The sequence below is a fragment of the Amblyomma maculatum genome, chromosome 5, assembly GCF_055883805.1.
Source record: "Amblyomma maculatum isolate TAMU_Amacu chromosome 5, ASM5588380v1, whole genome shotgun sequence".
In the NCBI taxonomy this organism is placed as follows: domain Eukaryota; kingdom Metazoa; phylum Arthropoda; class Arachnida; order Ixodida; family Ixodidae; genus Amblyomma; species Amblyomma maculatum.
This window is the reverse complement of record NC_139348.1, coordinates 18,077,648-18,095,869: the sequence shown is the minus strand read 5'-3', so window position 1 is coordinate 18,095,869 and position 18,222 is coordinate 18,077,648. Positions and strand designations below refer to the sequence as shown.

The window sequence follows — 18,222 nt, the reverse complement described above, 5'->3', positions numbered from 1 at the left end:
GCATTGCACGAGGCCGTGGTTGCCGCCCATACATTCAACCTTATTTCACAGCAGGTGTGGGTACTCCCATGTCTGCATTATAGTTGGCACTTCAGGTGGCTCTTCGTCCTTGTCGGGGCCACCAACAGTGTCAATTAATTCCGCATCGGTCTCTGGACCGACCGCAGGAGCAGCATCATCAGCCAACCTGAATATGTCGAAGTCACTTTCTACCTCTTGGCCAGCAATTATATGTACAGCCTCGTACAAATCGCTGCCAGTTCAGTCATTGCCAAGCTGGTCGTCATCAGGGTTGCTGACTACGGCGTGGAAAAAGCCGGTGGGCCCAAAGCTGTTGGCGGCCTTCGAAGGTGCAAGTTCTTTCCATGGAAAGTTCAGCAAATGGATCGCACCAAGCAAATCAATGCTGTACCTCTTGCTGGCATCATACACTGTGAGCATGCGCTGCAAAAGAGCCTTGCGGTACAGCTTTTGGGTATCGCAACACATGCGAGGCATGGCTAACGAAGCGCTCCAAATAACATGCAATCACATGGCCTGCAGCACGGATCCAAAATGCATGTGCCATTGGTGCCAAAGTAGACGCTGCGAGCGGAGCAGAAAGCATAAGCTTCAAAATGGGGTCATGTCATCAGGGCATCTCTCTGTCCTCGTCAGAGCATGCTGGTGATGACGACACTTGCAGTGGCGGGCTTTACGTGTGCAAACAGAAGAAAGGCGATCGGAGTTCCAAAGCATGAAGCGCGGAAGGCCTCGTTGGAAGATTGTGCTCGGGAGGTCGGGCAGGAAGAGGGCAGCTTTTGGAGGAGCAGCCACATCAAAACCAGCAGCGCGGGAGTGAGAGCTAGTGTTCAAATGGCTTTCAGACAGTGGAGAGCAAATAAGGTGTGTGTCTGCAGGAAGGGGGTCGAAGAAGAAAGAGATGTGGGAGAGTAGAAGTGCATGCCCATAGCTGCCTATCTCGTGGAGATAGAATGAAGAGGGGAAGGTGAAGCGGCTTTGGAAGGGGTGGGGAAGGGGGATAGCGCCACAAATGCCGTGGCCTTGCCATTGGCATTACTCGGATTTTTCTTGTTCTTGAGCAAGTTATGCTTTGATTTCACCGTCAAAAGTGTAAAGAAGCTAGGGACGGACACTTTTTTTTGTGCTAGCGCCAGAAGTTCTCTTTAGAGCAGTAAAACTTTGCTCACCGAACGGACCCCATGTATGCTACGGCAAAAGTATGCCCGCGATCTTCTGGCCAGTTCGGCATCCAAGAAACCGTGTTTTTCTGGCATTGCAAAGCGTGGATAAAAACTTAATTTTTGTGTCGATTCTATCACGGAGGTACTATCGATACGATTCCGACTGAGATTAATGGTTTGGTGCGCTACAAGAGGGAATTTCGCAGCCTCAGTTTGCTCTGCGGTAAACAGTTGGGAGCGCTCGGCACTAGATTGGTATCCGTTACTAGGCAGGTCATCAGTCGATGGTTTGGTACTTTTATGGTCTGTTCTGTGCCTGCATGAGACTAATTCGTTGGCGATATTAATTTAACACTGTATGCGCAAAAGGGCCGCTGCCGCTCGGCGATGCCTCTACTTGCCACTTTGTTCTAAGCGGGTCAAGCTCTTTGTGAACTTCAAGTAATGCTGTTTAAAGTGCATGCGCTCGGGTCGGGACCGGAAGAAATTTCTATTAAAGCAATATTTCGAGTAAAGCAATTTTGTTATAACGGGGGATTATTACTGTAGTTCCTGCGTTTCAGCTGAAAATTGCTTGGTGATACAAAAAAAAGAATTAAGGAGACATTTATTACACGTTGAAAAAAACATTAAAATGTGAAATTTGTGCACCTCTTGCTCAGCTGCTAGCTACATACTCAGCTCAGTTTACAGTTGCCAACACATACTTGCGCCCTCTCCACTTGCGGGTATTCTCCACTACGTTAGACATAAGCAGCAGCCTAACACATGTGGAGACAGTGCAGCTGCCGTTGCCCACTGCCACGCTTGGTCAAGTCCCCTGGTCCACCAATCGGCAAATATTATGACAGTTGCTAGTGTTTCTTTATTATTTTAGATGGGGCTTTTAATTCTGCTGCGTCAGTATTTTTCGTTGCCCTGTGTCTAGATGTGCATATATGTATAACCCAGATCGGACTGCAGTTTGCGTTGCCTGCCGGGGTCCAATGCGGACTTGTTCTCACTGTTTGTGGTTTCCTTTGCAGGCGGCCACGACGCCAGCGCACGCCCTCCAGTTCCAGGCGGAGTATGTGCGGCTGCGGTGCGAGGGAGTGCGGGCCCATGCACAGCTGCTGCAGGCGTGTGGCTGCCTGCGCACGGCACCCCCGCCAGCGATTGCAGCCTCGGTTGCCTCGGCTACTCGCGACGAGCTGCAGAAGTGCGGGCGAGTGGTGGCCCAGGTATGGGGTGATCCTCAGAACAGTGCATTGTGGAATTTTTTGCTCTGTTTTGTTTGGTGCATTCAATGGCCTGCAATCATTTATTCGTCTGTATGAAAAGCACCACATGTGCTCTAGGTGCTCCAAGAAAGGAAAGAACACACATCATTCATTGATGGTCCTTTTGTAGCAGTCTCAACAGGAGAGTGAGCTATGCAGGCAGCTTCGGGGAGAGAAGCATGGATAGAGCAGAGTGAAAAGAATGGAACAGCGGATAAGATTATAAGTGAAAATGTGCTAACAGTGCCTGCTCAGTTGTTTTTGTTGTGCACTCCATGCATCGCTCAGTTTTTGTTGGAGGTGGTGGGATTTGGTGTTAGGTCCTTTTATTTAGGTGGTTTCTAAAAAAAATAAGAATGTAGCATCAAAACTGCTGCCACTAGAGAGCAGTCTTTTTGCTATCAGGAAGCCACTTGTGTTGGTATGCCTAAGAAATAAATGAAATTGCTTTCATCATGATGGGTGAGCGTTCACAACAGCGTCCGCAGTTTTATTTTGCACTCACTATAGTAGCATCGTATAAGGTGCAGTGGTCAGAGGCCCAGCAGTTGGCACGGGTTCGTGCCTCTGGAACCTGTAGGCAGGGCTCTGGAAGCAGTGGCATGGACTCTGGCAACCATTGTGTGTTCTTCATGTTGGCTGGCGATAATTGGGACGTACAATTTATCGCTGCAAGCGGCTACGGTGCTTTTGCCTGCTGCTGTTGCGAAGTGTTTTGTGGGGAAGCCTATCTGCTGGGTGCTTGTGAAGGGTGCAGTAAGGTCTCCCCATGGCTCTAGCTAGGTTTGCTTCAGTTGACGTCCCTTCAGAGACTGAGCTGAGCTGCTCTTGCTTGCATCCGTGTAAAACGTTATAGTACTGTGAATTTTGCCTATAACGGACTACTAATGTAATCTTGCAATTTTTACTTGTTTGCTGTAGTGAGGTTTGAGTATGTGATTGCAATGCTCAACTGTTTTTCTCACGTGATGGAGTTGAATGGTACAAGCTTGTTTGTTGTCCTCTGGGGGAAGTGTTGACAGAGAGAGTAGCTGTAGCTTGTGCTGCTGACAAGAAATCATTTTACGTCTTGCAGGCAGCCACGTGAAGTTTGTGTCTCTTCTTCCTTCATTCATATAGTGCTTTGAAATATGTCATGCTGCTTCTGAGCCAAAAAAATTGCTTGCACATTGGGTCAAAGGAAAGACTGATGGAAGGGCCATGACATGCCTGATGAAGTTTCAACATTCAGATGACAGATGATGCGCAGCAAGGTAGAAAAGTCACAGAGGTGCATCTGCGAGCGTGTACAGCACATTAGTGGCACAGATTTAAATGTCATTGCAGGTGGTTTGAACAAGAGAGTAATTCACCAAGGGACTAGACGTCCTCTTAAAAACTTTTACGCAGATGTAATCTCAGCTGTAATTGTGGGATTAATTAAAGGTGTCGTTTGTCTGATCGATCAGTGTCTGCGTGCCGTAATGCTGCACAAGAAGAAGCATCTGTTTTGCTCGCTCTGCTTTCCTTTGTGCAGCTGCGCAAGTGTTCGCGTGACTTCAAAGCCCTGGCCGACCAGTACGGGGTTTTGTACCAGACCTTGTTTGACGCTGACCCCGGCACTCTACGCAACGTACAACTGTATCCTTTTCTTGGGTGGCATTTTTGAGGATGCTGTGTGAAGGAAGACTGGAAATGGGAGTGTGAGTGGAAGTGAGAGAACGACAGCCGTCACGCGTGCACCCTTGCTGCATCTTTGCAGCGCAGATGTTTTGCCACTGGGCAGTCAGTGAACACTGGGAGAGGTGCTATAGCGGGCCAGTCTTGACTGCTGATGCTGGCATAGGCACCTCATTTCTGTGCTCCTAATGCGGGGGTATCGGTCTTCCAGTTCCGTATTGGGCTCGAGCGTCACCACTGGAGCGAACGGCGCTAGCATCGACTTAGGGGAACAAGTGTGATCACGTGACTCTTCTCACTGCTGCTGAAGCAAATGCTCGATTGAATTTGTGCGTTCTAAAATCTAATAGTCGCGTTTATTTCTGTAGTTTTGGTTGATATAGAGTGTCAGCCTTGCAATTTTTGATCTTGCATCATTACTGAGGCTGATGAAATTTGTTTAAGCTGTTGCAACGGTCCGTTACTGCTCTGTACCCGGACGTAAGCGAGCGAACCTGGCGCAAGCTCCCATTACTACCCGAAACATAAGCTCACAGAACCTTCCTTAACCAAAATTTGAATGGGCATAGAAGCGAGTTATCATTCTCATGATATGCACAGCAGACATTTCAGCGAGCGAGATTTCGTCCATAGAGTTGGCGCTAAAATTTTGGTGAGCAGCAGAAGAAATGGCGCACGCATTTTAAATTGCGCTCATCACTTGTGAAGCTAAAGATACTATTGCTGGAAGGATGGAAAAGATGCTGGTTTCTTCATCAAGCAGTACCCTCCCAAAGAAAAGAGGAATCGTGCGAAGGCCAGAATGTCTCAAATTATTCTAAATGAATGCGTTGACATGGAAGTTTCACTGAAGTAAACTAGGAGATTCTGCCGCTTCGGGCAGTGGTATGCATGGTGAGTTATCTCAAGCAGCGTCTCCAGTACTTTAGTAATTTCAAATGACAGAGTCTGTGAATAAACGAAAAATAGAGCATTGCTTGCATGTTGTGATGTGCTGATCAAGATATGCGTGAAAAAAAAAATAATAATGTGCGTGGGGAAACCAAACATCAGCTCTAACCAAGGGTGCCAATTACGGTAGTCAGTGTGCAAGAATTTGCTGCGTGGAATGCAGGTCTTCACACTTGCTAAAAAAATTGATCCATGTCATCTTCACAGTCAAACTTTTTTAGTCTACTTCGTTCAAGGGAGCAGGCGAATGGTGCCGCTTCCGCCTGCGCTATGCGAAAGCGCTCAGCATCTGTCAGGCTCCTGACAGTCTTCTGCTCTTGCAGAGGAATCCCATTACCTGTGTCAGTTCAGTTCAGTTCAGTCGTTCAGTCGTGTCAGACTTTTCGTGACCCTATGGACCATATCACGCCACGCTTAACGGTCTGTCACTATCTTCCTAACATCACATAACTTCATCTGCAGTGCCTCGAGGACGCCATCTAACCATCGCGTTAGCTGCGTACCCCTTCTACGGTAACCTTCAAACTTTCCCAACATCAAATCTTTCTCCAGCGACCCCTTTCTTCTCATCAGATGACCAAAGTAGCTGAGCTTTAACTTTAGAATTTGACCCTCCAATGAGCAGTCAGGGTTTATGGTCGACAGTATCGACTGATTTGATCTTCTGGCAGTCCAAGGAACTCTCAAGAGTCTCCGCCAGCACCACAATTAAAATGTGTCAATTCTTCGGCGGTCAGCCTTCTTCACAGTCCAACTCTCGCATCCATACATCACAACTGGAAAGACCATAGCACGAGTTATACGGATCTTGGTTGGCAGTCTGATGTCTCTGCTCTTAACTAGGCGGTCAAGGCTAACCATTGCTCTCTTTCCCAGAAGCAGGCGTCTCCTAATTTCATGGCTGCAGTCTCCTTCCGAGGTAATCTTGGAGCCCAAGAAGAGAAAATCTGTCACAGCTTCCACTTCTTGTCCCTTGATGCTCCAGGACTTGATAGGGCAAGACGTCATGATCTTTGTCTTTTTAATGTTCAGTTTAAGCCCAAACTTCTCACTCTCTTCTTGTACGCGCATCGGAAGTCTCTTGAGTTCCACTTCACCTTCTGCCATTAAAGTGGTATTATCCGCATATCTAAGGTTGTTGATACGTTTTCCAGCAATCTTACACCTGCTGCCTGCTGTTTACTGACTGGTTACACCTGATTGGTTGTGTGGTTGCTTCAGTTTTTTTTTTTTTGCATAACAGCAGAAATGCTGCAGCTGGTGCGCGTCGTCGTAGCAGTAAAGTTCGCCAACTTTGATAACTCTGATTCGATGAAGTGCATTCTTGACGAACAAGTGGGTCTAATACCTCCAATTAAGCTTATACAGGCCCAGACTGAGGTTTTTAGTAGATAAATAAATTGACGTAATACCAACGTGCAACTGAGCTTCCTAGAAAAGCATCCCACAGCGGCACTTCAACGTGCGTTATCCCACTTACTTCGTCATGCAGCCGCTTTCTAGAGGTGGCGCCACGGTATGTCCTCGCATCGAGTAGTGCCCTATGTTTGTGATGAGACCAAAGCATGGCTGTGTAATATTTTGGTGCTTATGCGACAGCAAAGAGTCCGCAAAGGACAGAAAAGGCTTCCGTGTTTTGCGGTGAAAGTTCGAGGCGGCATCTAGCCAGAAAGTGGAGGAGGCAATGAAAACTATCTGGACACAGGGCGGCAGAAAATTAGGCAGGCAGATGAGGTTAAGAAGTTCGCAGGGGTCAAGTGGATGCAGCTCGCACAGGACCGGGTTAATTGGAGGAATATGGGAGAGGTCTTCACCCTGCAGTGGGTATAGTCAGGCTGAGGATGATAATGATAAAGAAATGTAGCAAACTTGTTGGTGCATGTGAAAAAAAAACCGAATTATCCAGAAAAAGCTATGGCTAAGAAAACTTAATCTCAAGAAATGCAGCCATTGAATAAGGTGTCGGGGACAAAAGCGGAGAAAGGGCGGGGTGGTGCTGTGGTAAGACGCCCGACTACAATGCCAGAGTTCCCGGGTTCGAACCCGACCACGGTGGCTGCATTTCTATGGAGACGAAATGAAGTGGCCTCCGTGTGCTGTGCAGTGTGTGCGCACGTTAAAGATCTACAAGTGGTCGAAATTACTCCGTAGCCCTCCACTACGGCTCACCTTCCTCCCCTCCCTTAGGGCGCAGTTCAGGTGTACACAGAGCAAGTGTGAAAGATACTGTGCCCTTCCCTTCCGGTGGACCACCCCAACCAACCGAACGTGTGTGTGCGTATGTGTGCGCGCCGTGGTGCTATTCAGCGGCTGGTGTAGCTCGACTGCGGCTTGCTACTGCCGGCCGGTGGACCAGTGGCTTGCAAGACGCCGAGCGAAACGGTTGTCGGTGTAAATTCCTGTAGTTTTCTTCTTCTATGTAGCTGTTAAATCAGTTTTTAAGTTTCACCAGAGTTTTTATTCTGTGACCAAAATACTCCAACGCAGACACGCGACAGCAACGACATATGGCATGGAGGCATTTCTTTATGCTTTCACTTGATAAAATTTTTTTGCATGAAGTGTGAGCAACTCCTTTCTAGTGCGTGCAGAATGCATTTGCTTTATGCCGAAAGAAGTTAGATAACATGCCTGGTCTTCCCTGGTACAAGTAGCCGAAACCTCGTCTGCATCATCTTCAGATGTTTCGCCCCCCATGCAATGCTGGGAAGCAATCACAGTGTCGTGCTTTTCTTTTTACTTGTTAAGCTTGTGGGGGTTCTCAAGGGGCTCGGGCTCTGCTCTCAGAGCCAAACGTCTCGCCGCTAGCTCTGATCACATCCGTGGCTGTGAGGAACGACACACCAGGGCACAGCCAGCGGGCCAAGTAGTGCCCAATTTTCATCCTCGGTCATAGCAGCATTCGCGCGCTGCGGCGACACAGCGTTGTTTCTCCCGGATGCAGATGCTGTCCGCCGAGATGAGAGGGGAGGGGGAAGCGCCTGGCGCGCTACACCAGTTCTCTCACCCCTGCCCTCTGTGCCACAGCTCCGGGGGAAGGAGGCCAGGAGGGAAAAGATGAGAGGTCTCCAGGAAAGATAGCGAGAGGGTGTTCACTGCGTCGTGCGGGCGAGGGGAATGTTGAATTCCCACAAGCTTAAGGTATATACTACAATATATACTGCCAACCTACATTGCTAACATTCTGCATTCCTCGGACATGGCCTGCCCATATGTAAGTGCATTGTTCTCGGGTACCGTGAAGAAGCTGCCACTTTGCACCTTTCCATGTTGTGTCCCCATAGAAACAGCAGATCTTTTTTAATGAGACAGCGTCAAAGGCTTCATTGTGGTTTTGAGGTCATGAGCACTTTTCAATGAGCTATGTGACGTAATGACGTGGCCAAGTCAGCAGGAGCTCTTCGTGGAGGTGGGAATCGAACTGTCCGACACCCTTGGAGTCAGCCAATCAAGGAAGGCACATGCTGGAAACCACACAACATATGGTGGCCATATTATTACAAAACCAAAAGAAAAGTTGGAAACTGAGCAGAGTGAAGCTGGCTGCAGTCGCACTTTCTGGCCAATACATTTGATCATTAAAGTAAACTAGGCACAAAAATGGGACCACAGGATGGAAAGGCAACGTGAGCTCTCCCTGTCCCTTGCTAAATTGATGTCAGTGGAGAATCCATTTTGATGTATGTGTGATCAGTAGTGCAGCTGTTGCAAAAATGTTCACGAAGCCAGGCATTTTGAGTGTTGTGAACGAAAATTCATGAGCATGCCTGTGACATGGCACTGAACGGTTGGCGGGTTGTGTGATGTTATGACATGCCTATGTTGCCAGCTCCTGCGAGCTTTTCAGATGGGAATTGGGCCCCCTTGGATGCCGAGCCAGGGACAAAACTTACTCTTACGCTTTGTGCAGCCCAGTTAAAGCAGTTTTGCATCTGTGTTGGGCATAATTAGTACAGCCAAGCCTCACTATAACGAACATGAATATTGCGAATTATCGGATAAAATGAACTAAAATCAAAGTTTGGTTGGTCTATGGTTTATTTCTATGGGAGTTGTTTCTGTGTAACGAAAGGAAAATTTCAAGATTTGACGCTAGATTGGTTTAATGAAGCAGTTTTGTTTGCATTAAAATGACAAAAAAAAAAGTGTAAAAGAGCCAAAAAAAAAATCATCAAGAAACACAATTTTCCAATCAATCGAATCGCCCGCCGCAGAAGTGTGCTTAAATCGCCCGTGCGTTTGTATGCCGCATCATTTAGTGGCGGCAACAAAAGCTACTGCCAACGGCTTATGGCCTCCAAGGTCACACCCCCACGGCATGGTGATCTCGGAGGTCATGAACGTCCATTGCCAGAGTCGAGCGGCACCGCCAAAGTGTGTTTAAATCTACCGCGCGTTCGCGTGTGACGTCATCTAGTGGCGGTGACGAAAACTAGCATTAACGGCCCATGGCCTCCAAGATCACACCTCCGCGCCCAGTGATCTTGGAGGTCATGAACGGCCATGGCCGGACTCGAGTGTCGCTGCTGCTGTTGCACGAGTTCGGCCATGTAATGGCTGACTGGCATGCGACTGGCGTCACTATTGCCTCGTCATGGCGTGAGCCCCTGCTGTCCCTTTGCCACTGCGGCCGACCCGTGTGCACGCGCTATGCTCTCAGAGTCCTTTGGCTCCGTCGTGCAAATTGTGCGCGGAGGCAACATCCGTTCTTAGCATTCATTTTTGCTTTCCAACACGGAATGAAAAGCGAGATTTCATGCTTATACCAAGCTTTTAATTAAAAAATTGTGCTTTTTTGCACCTTTGTGTTGTCCATATTAGTGTGCATTTTGCTTTGCTTCATTAGCAAACTTAATTACAGGAATTTGGATGCGCACTTTTATAACGAATATTAAATATAATGAACAAATTTTCGTGCCCCTTACTACTTCATTATAACGAGGTTCGACTGTATGTATGAGGCATTAGAGTGATTAGCGAAGTGACATATGCACAAATCAAGTTAGTTCTCTCCTTGACTGGTGGAGCCAGGCTGCAGCAGAACGCCCTGCTGGTGATGCAGGCCATCGACCGCATCTCCCAGTACAACCAGGGCATCAAGTGAGTCCCCTTTGTGGGTAGAGGGGAAGGTTCTTGTCCCTCTTTCTCCTCTGTGTGCACTCAGAAGCTCTCTTGAGTAATTGCTGGTGCCGTATTTCAGCAAACAAATTAAATAAACAGCCCATCATCCCCAGCCTACACAGCTTGAGTTTGCGTAACAAAGCAGTGTATGTTGTTCACTCTCCTACTGTGCTGTTGCTGCCACACTCCATCCAGTGTTTGTCCTTGGTAAAAAAACAAATTGTTCAGCTCTGTGCAGCTGTGTTAGAAGTTTCGTCTCTCTGTGATTCTGAACTTGAATGGAGAGTGCAGCCTAGCCTCAAGGATCTGTGCACACGGAAACTGTCTTGGCATCACTGGTTGTTGCAAGAATATCCAGGGGTGGTGGTGGCCGCCTTTCTTTAGCTCTGTTTTCAGCCATAGTATCCTCGTTGTCATTAGGACATGCTCTCTTGATACAGGCCAGCCTAACTCTGTTTAAAGTGGTGTGGTCTCTGAGTGGTTCGTGTCCGAGGTACCACAAATGGCGCAGTGGTCACTGAAGTCTCAATTCCTCGGCATGTGGAAACTACTTTTCAGCGCATCATTTCCACTTTGGATGGTGAGTGGGGTTGCCAAGCAAAGTGCACATACAACCTGCTCCAAATACGGCATCCTGGAAGCAGTGTGGGTGGTGACTAACAGAAGGGTGCCTAGATCTACCCAACTGTATGCACCTCCACTCAGGAAGCACACGAAACATCGAGAAGAAACCAGGAAGTAGCCTCTTCCTTGTGCTGCTTCCTGGTTTCTTTTCGGTGTTCCGTGTGTGGAACTTGGCCCCCCACCACTCCTGCCTGCCAGAATCACTCCCCAAGTCAAGCTTTAGCGGAGGAGGCTGTGTTGTGGGAAGAGACGTAGCAGGACTCATTTGATTGCATGCAGCTCGAGTGAGGAGGGCTGTGGGCTGGTGTGGATGGACCAGCAGCAGCCGGGTGGGGCCTCTGCCTCGCTCAGCGAACACCGCCTTCTGGAGGCTGCCCACCGGGGCCTGCTGTGGCTGCGTGACCTGCGCCACCAGAACAGCCTCACCCCTCAGGTGCGTGCCTCTCTCACCATACCACTTCGTGCACTCTGTGGAGGCTGCAGTCCTGGGCGGGAAGATGTGGCAAAAAGAAGTGGCTGTTCTATTTGAAGTACTTGTACAGAGTTAGCTCGACTACTTGAGGTACAACTTGCGATTTTGTTGGCCATAGTTGAAATGACCTTGGGGAGCAACACAAGATCATTGTGGGGCTTCTTAGTTTAGCGATGTCTAGCCATCTGTGGTACGACCATAGCAGTCATGTGACCACTGGTCACCCTGACGTTGACTTTTGATGTCATGGATGGCGCCTGACGCCACTGCGCCATGTCCTGGGCTGTAAGAGGGAGCTCACTATGCACTTGCAAACATGGAGGAGGATAGTATTGGTGCGTTGCCTCAGCCTCTCCGTGGTACAGAGAGACAAAAATGTCAGGCTGCAGTGACCATTCAGCTAATATTGACACGCTGCATTTGCGCTGATCGCGAGCGTGTGCCTCCTCGAGGCGAAGAAACCGACGTTGATCTTCTCGAGACAAAGAAACTGAAGTTCTTCTGTTGAAGCGGGCCTGCTAGTTTTCCTGCCGCTCTGTGACTTCTGTAACTCCTGTGTCCCGCGGTGACTTCTGATCAGCGACTTCACACCGTGACATCTGGTGGAGCTGCTGGGTAACGCAACCCATGCTCCGAACACCTCCAACCAGCCGAGACTCCAGCCCTCAAGGATCTCCTACCATCGAGATTACGCCTACCCATCAGAGTAGCCGACGGCTTCGAGGGCTTGATCCTGAATTCGCGCCTCTACAATTTTCTCGTACTGCGAGGCCGCCACCATCTTCTCCAGCACCACCTTCGGAGACAACACAACCACCCGTAATGACGCAGGTAGACACCACTGCCCCCTCCTTCGTGTTGCAGCAGCCGCGGGAGATACCCATCTTCCAAGCCTTTCCCGGCGACGACCCGGAAGACTGGCTAGATAAATTTGAGCGAGTAGCCCAGTACAATCGCTGGGGCGACGACCAGAAACTGCAGCATGTATTTTTTTCGCTCGACGGTTCAGCTCGTACATGGTTTGAAAATCATGAGACTACTATTACAACGTGGAGTTCCTTCAAGGACCAGTTCCTGCAAGCTTTCACCACAGTTTTTCGGAAAGAACGCGCCGAGCTGCTCCTACAGACGAGAGTTCAGCTCCCTAACGAGAGCGTCCTCGTTTACTTCGAGGACATGACGAGGCTATTCCGTCGCGCTGATCCAAACATGTCAGAAGAAAAAAAACTTCCCTATCTCATGAAGGGAATTAAGGAACAGATCTTCGTTGGATTAGTGCGATGTCCCCCCAAGACCATCGGGGAATTTGTATCCGAGGCCACTACCATTGAGAGGGCTCTAGAGATGCGGTCTAAGCACTACGAGCGGCCGTCCATCCCTTTTGCTGCCGCCATCGCGGACACTGGTAGCACTGACGTGCTCCGTGAGACCATACGGGCCATCGTACGCGAGGAGCTGCAAAAACTATTTTCGACGGCAGCACCCCCTCAAGTAACCAGCCTTTCTCAGATGGTTCGGGAAGAGGTCAACCAGGCACTCAATCCACCCGAGCCGCTCCCGCCAATGCCACCACAGGCCATGACCTACGCCGCAGTCACTCGTCGTGCCTGTCCACCTCCCAGTCAGCATCCACCTTCCAGTCAGCACCAAGCAGCCCCTGCATACAGTCGTCAAGCACCTCCCGCTCGAATTTCTCAGGTGCGTCCACGCAAAAGCGACGTCTGGCGCACTCGCGATAATCGCCCGCTGTGCTTCCACTGTGGCGAAGCTGGTCACCTGTTCCGCGATTGCTGTTACCGACGAATGGGTCTGCCGGGATTTAGCGCCGACGCGCGAAAGCCGCAGCGTGGTGAACGACCCCCTGCCATTGACGCATACTTGGCTGAATCATCCGGAACGCCCTGACTACTCGCGGTCGCCTTCACCGCGCCAATACTCCTCGCAGACACGTGGTAATGCCGGCCTGACGCGGGTCCGCTCCCCTAGCCCCCATCGGGAAAACTAGACGCGGCAACCTTTGGAGGGAAGGTTGCTCATCGACGAAATTCTCAAGCTCCTCCACCGCTGCAACCGGATGGCCACTCCGTTTCACGACGACACGACGCGCCCCACAATGATCCGCTGCCTCGGCGCTCCAGTTCTCCGACGACACGAAATCAGCTAGTACCACACCGCAGCCGTGACCGGACCCCGCGACGTTCCGGCAACACCACAGCCGTAACCGCCGACCTGAACATTTCAGTGGACGGAACCGACGTGACAGCGCTTGTGGATACCGGCGCCGATTATTCTGTGATGAGTGGGCCTTTCGCCGCCACTCTGAAAAAAGTGACTACACCCTGGACAGGCCCACAAATTCGTACTGCCGGAGGCCACTTGATAACGCCGACCGGTACCTGCACTTCTAGGGTAACAGTGCAAGAAGAAACGTACTTAGCAACCTTCGTCGTACTTGTCCAGTGTTCCCGCGACGTCATCCTTGGCATGGATTTCTTAGCAGAGAATGGAGCCGTTATCGACCTGCAGTCTAAGTCAGTGACTTTATCGACTGAGAACGCAATACACAGTGCTTCAGAGCGACCGACAGCACTGCACATCCTTGATGATCACGTCACTATTCCGCCCCGTTCCAGTGTGATGACGTCTGTGGCTGCGAATACACTGCGAAACTTTGAAGGTGTCGTGGAGAGCAAACAGATCTTACTTTTCGAACGCAGTCTTGCTGTAGCCAGAGGAGTCGTTCGCCTCGAAGACAACAAAGCAGATGTCTTACTCACAAATTTTGGCGGTGAGCACCAGCATTTAAGCACGGGGACTGTAGTGGCCCATATTTGCGGTATCACGCATGTTCGAAAAGCCTCTGGACTTGCGACGCTGTCATTGACCGAAATGGAGAGGCCTACCACCGATTTACACTTCGACATTAACCCTGCGCTTTCTCAACTGCAGCATCGCCAAGTGAACCAGCTCCTCCAGCGCTATCGGGCGACCTTCTCCAACTCTTCACGTGTTGGCAGAACTGATCTCGCCAAGCATCGCATTATTACGGATGATACCGTGCCACCTCTCAGACAGTCACCTTACCGAGTGTCTCCGACTGAACGCGCCGCTATCACCCGCCAAGTGAAAGAGATGCTTCGCGACGATGTCATCCAGCCCTCGCGGAGTCCATGGGCTGCACCTGTCGTTCTTGTGAAGAAAAAGGATGGTACGCTGAGGTTTTGTGTGGATTACCGCCGGCTAAACAAAGTTACAAAGAAAGACGTCTATCCCCTGCCACACATCGACGATGCTCTGGATCGTCTCTGCTCCGCGAAATATTTCTCTTCAATGGACTTGAAATCCGGATACTGGCAAATAGAGGTAGATGAGAGGGACCGCGAGAAAACGGCGTTTATTACTCCGGATGGGCTCTACGAGTTCAAGGCTATGCCCTTTGGTCTCTGCTCTGCACCGGCTACTTTCCAACGGCTTATGGACACCGTACTTGCAGATCTCAAGTGGCAGACATGTCTCGTTTACCTTGACGACGTTGTGGTCTTCGCTCCAACGTTCGAGGAGCACCTTCGGCGCCTTGACACTGTTTTGCAAGCCATAACATCCTCTGGCCTTACGCTAAAGAACGAGAAGTGTCATTTTGCTTATACGGAGCTCAAGTTCTTGGGGCACGTCGTAAGCCACGCTGGTGTCCTGCCGGATCCAGAGAAAACCACAGCTATTGCCAACTTCCCTCCTCCCCAAGACCAGAAAGCTGTTCGACGATTTCTTGGCTTATGTGCCTACTACCGGCGCTACGTCAAAGATTTCGCTCGACTCGCCGAGCCCTTAACACGTCTGACAAAGACAGACACGCCTTTCACTTGGGACGCACCACAGGAACAAGCATTCAAAGAGCTTCAACGCCGCCTACAAACACCTCCCATATTGCCTCACTTCGACGAAAACGCCGACACGGAGCTTCACACCGATGCAAGCAACATAGGCCTGGGCGCCGTTTTAGTTCAAATCCAGGGCGGCCAAGAACGTGTAATCGCTTATGCCAGTCGCTGTCTATCTAAAGCCGAATCGAACTATTCTGCAACAGAGAAAGAATGTCTAGCCATTGTGTGGGCGACGTCGAAGTTCCGGCCATACCTTTACGGGAAACCATTCAAGTTAGTGACTGACCACCATGCCCTATGTTGGCTTGCAACCCTAAAGGACCCTTCAACCCGTCTTGTAAGATGGAGTCTACGATTACAGGAATTCGACATAACTGTCACGTACAAATCTGGCCGTCAGCATTCGGACGCCGACTGTCTCTCACGTGCCCCTGTAGATCCCCCCGCAGATGAAATTCCTGATGAGGCCATACTGTTAAATGCCATCAGCACAGAGTGCCTCGCTGAAAGACAATCTGCAGATCCCGAACTTCGGCACATCATGGACTATCTAAACGGTGCATGTACAACCGCTCCGCGAGCTTTCAAGCGTGCTCTGTCATCGTTATGTGTGCGCAATGGTGTCCTCATGAAGAAAAACTTTTCCGCCAGCCAAACGCCGTACCTGATTGTTGTACCTATGTGTCTACGTGATGAAATCCTACAAGCTTGCCACGATGAGCCAACCTCTGGACATTTGGGAGTCACCCGCACGCTTGCAAGGCTCAAGGAAAAGTACTACTGGCCTCGACTTAACTCAGACGTTTCACACTATGTGAAAACGTGTCGCAACTGTCAGCGTCGTAAGGTGCCGCCGACTAAGCCCACCGGACTCCTGAAGCCAATAGACCCACCATCGAGGCCTTTCCAGCAGATTGGCATGGACATGCTGGGACCATTTCCCCTTTCACACTCCGGTAACCGGTGGGTCATTATTGCTACGGATTACCTTACACGATACGCGGAAACCTCCGCTCTACCCAACGGTACTGCCTTAGAGGTTGCAAAGTTCTTCATCTATTGCGTTGTCCTGCGCCATGGCGCACCGGAGATTTTGATTACTGACAGAGGAGCCGCATTTACAGCCGAATTGCTGCAGCAGATTTTAATTCACAGTCATACTGAACACAGGAAGGCGACACCTTACCATCCTCAAACGAACGGCTTGACCGAACGCTTGAACAAAACACTCGCTGACATGCTCTCAATGTACGTCGACGTAGAGCACAAAACGTGGGATGAAGTGCTCCCGTACGTTACCTTTGCATACAATACAGCGGTCCAGGAAACAACGAACATGACACCTTTCCGTCTAGTCCATGGCCGTGAAGTGACCACAATGCTTGATGCCATGTTACCACATCTAGACGACGGCAACCAACAAGCAGATGTTCACACCTTTCTGCACCTCGCCGAAGAGGCCCGGCAGCTGGCCAGGCTGCGAATTCAGAATCAGCAACGCCGCGATGCCCAACGTTACAACCTCCGACACCGTGACGTCCGGTACACAGCTGGAGACCGTGTCTGGGTTTGGTTTCCTGTACGTCGACGAGGCCTCAGTGAGAAACTGCTGTGTCGTTGCTTTGGCCCGTACAAAGTGGTAAGCCAAGTTGGGGACCTAAACTATGAGGTTGTTCCTGATGGATTTAAAAAGTCCCGACGCTCCACGCTCCCGGACGTGGTCCACGTGGTCCGCCTGAAACCGTATTACGACCGATAGTGTTGACTCTTTCTGTGCGCGAGCAACTGCCCTTCGTGCAATGGTTGTTTTGTTTGTTTGTTTTTATCTCTACCCACACTTCCAGCATCGGGGCGATGCTTCTTGTACCCGGGGGGGCAATGACACGCTGCATTTGCGCTGATCGCGAGCGTGTGCCTCCTCGAGGCGAAGAAACCGACGTTGATCTTCTCGAGACAAAGAAACTGAAGTTCTTCTGTTGAAGCGGGCCTGCTAGTTTTCCTGCCGCTCTGTGACTTCTGTAACTCCTGTGTCCCGCGGTGACTTCTGATCAGCGACTTCACACCGTGACAATATAGCCTGTCCAGAGCTGTGTTGGCCAGGTCGAGAGAATGTAATCGAGCTAAATTTGATACCTTTTGCTCGCTCATACAACTAGGTTCAAGCCACGCTAAAAGTCCTAGCATAGTTTCCTTACAAGAAAAAAGCCAGCTGAGAGTCAGCACTTGAATTAAGTGTGCTGTGTTCTTTTCGTCATCTCTTCCTCCAACCTGTTCTATTTAGTGGAGATGTGAATGAAAGGTTGGTGTTTGGGGCCGACTTTTGTTGGGAAAGTGGTTCTCTCAGCTCAGAGAATCACTGGCCAAGGATGTTCCCAACATGTCACAAACCCTCACATGCTTGCCATTGTTTGTCAGGTAGTTTGGTGGGGATGAGGGCACAGGGTGCACTTGTGCCATCCTTTCTTTTTTTTCTTGCTCACTGACTCAGCCTGCGGAGACAGTGTTGTACACTGTCATCACAGGTGGCATCCAGGACACGAGGGGCACTTGTAAAGCTTGCCTTGCATGTTGTTCTGTCCACTGCAGCAGGTGCAGCTGGTGGAGCGCCTGAGCCAGGAGCTTGTGCTGGTGCCCCCTTGCCTGCCACGCTTCTTCTTCCAGGCCCTGCAGGCCACTACCATCAAGGTGAGCTCTTCTTTCTTTTCTTTTTTTTTTTTTTAAGCTTCACCCTTGTTGCTTGCGGAGTCGATTAAACAAAGGAGTGTTTAGAAGTGGTGCACCTATTCGTTCCTGTCTTCTCTGTGCGGTTTCACCAGGCTGGACATCCATTTTGGTTTTGAAGCGAAAGCTTCACTATGGCAGATAGTTTTCACCTTCAAGTGACCTTGACAGATACTGCGCCTTTCCTTTCTTATAAACCAAGCTAGGTGTAGTAGGTCTTTCTGTGGCACTAAATTTGCCCTTACAATGACCTTGAACTAATCAATTGTGGGTGCCCACGATTTTGTGGTGTTCACCCAAATGTATACTGGGCCTTCCTTTCCCCAAAACCTAACCGAAACGCCCCACCA

General features: G+C 50.0%; 1 protein-coding gene across 1 annotated transcript in view; it reads left to right on the top strand.

The window, feature by feature from the left end:
- The window catches only part of defl (Integrator complex subunit 7), a 79,968-nt gene that overhangs the window by 48,520 nt on the left and 13,226 nt on the right, over positions 1-18,222 (top strand). Inside the window, exons 11-15 of the mRNA XM_084603539.1 lie at positions 2,210-2,404; positions 3,960-4,063; positions 10,085-10,153; positions 11,078-11,231; positions 17,738-17,836. Of these exons, the coding sequence (XP_084459665.1) occupies positions 2,210-2,404; positions 3,960-4,063; positions 10,085-10,153; positions 11,078-11,231; positions 17,738-17,836 (621 nt within the window). The remainder of the gene's footprint in view (positions 1-2,209; positions 2,405-3,959; positions 4,064-10,084; positions 10,154-11,077; positions 11,232-17,737; positions 17,837-18,222) is intronic.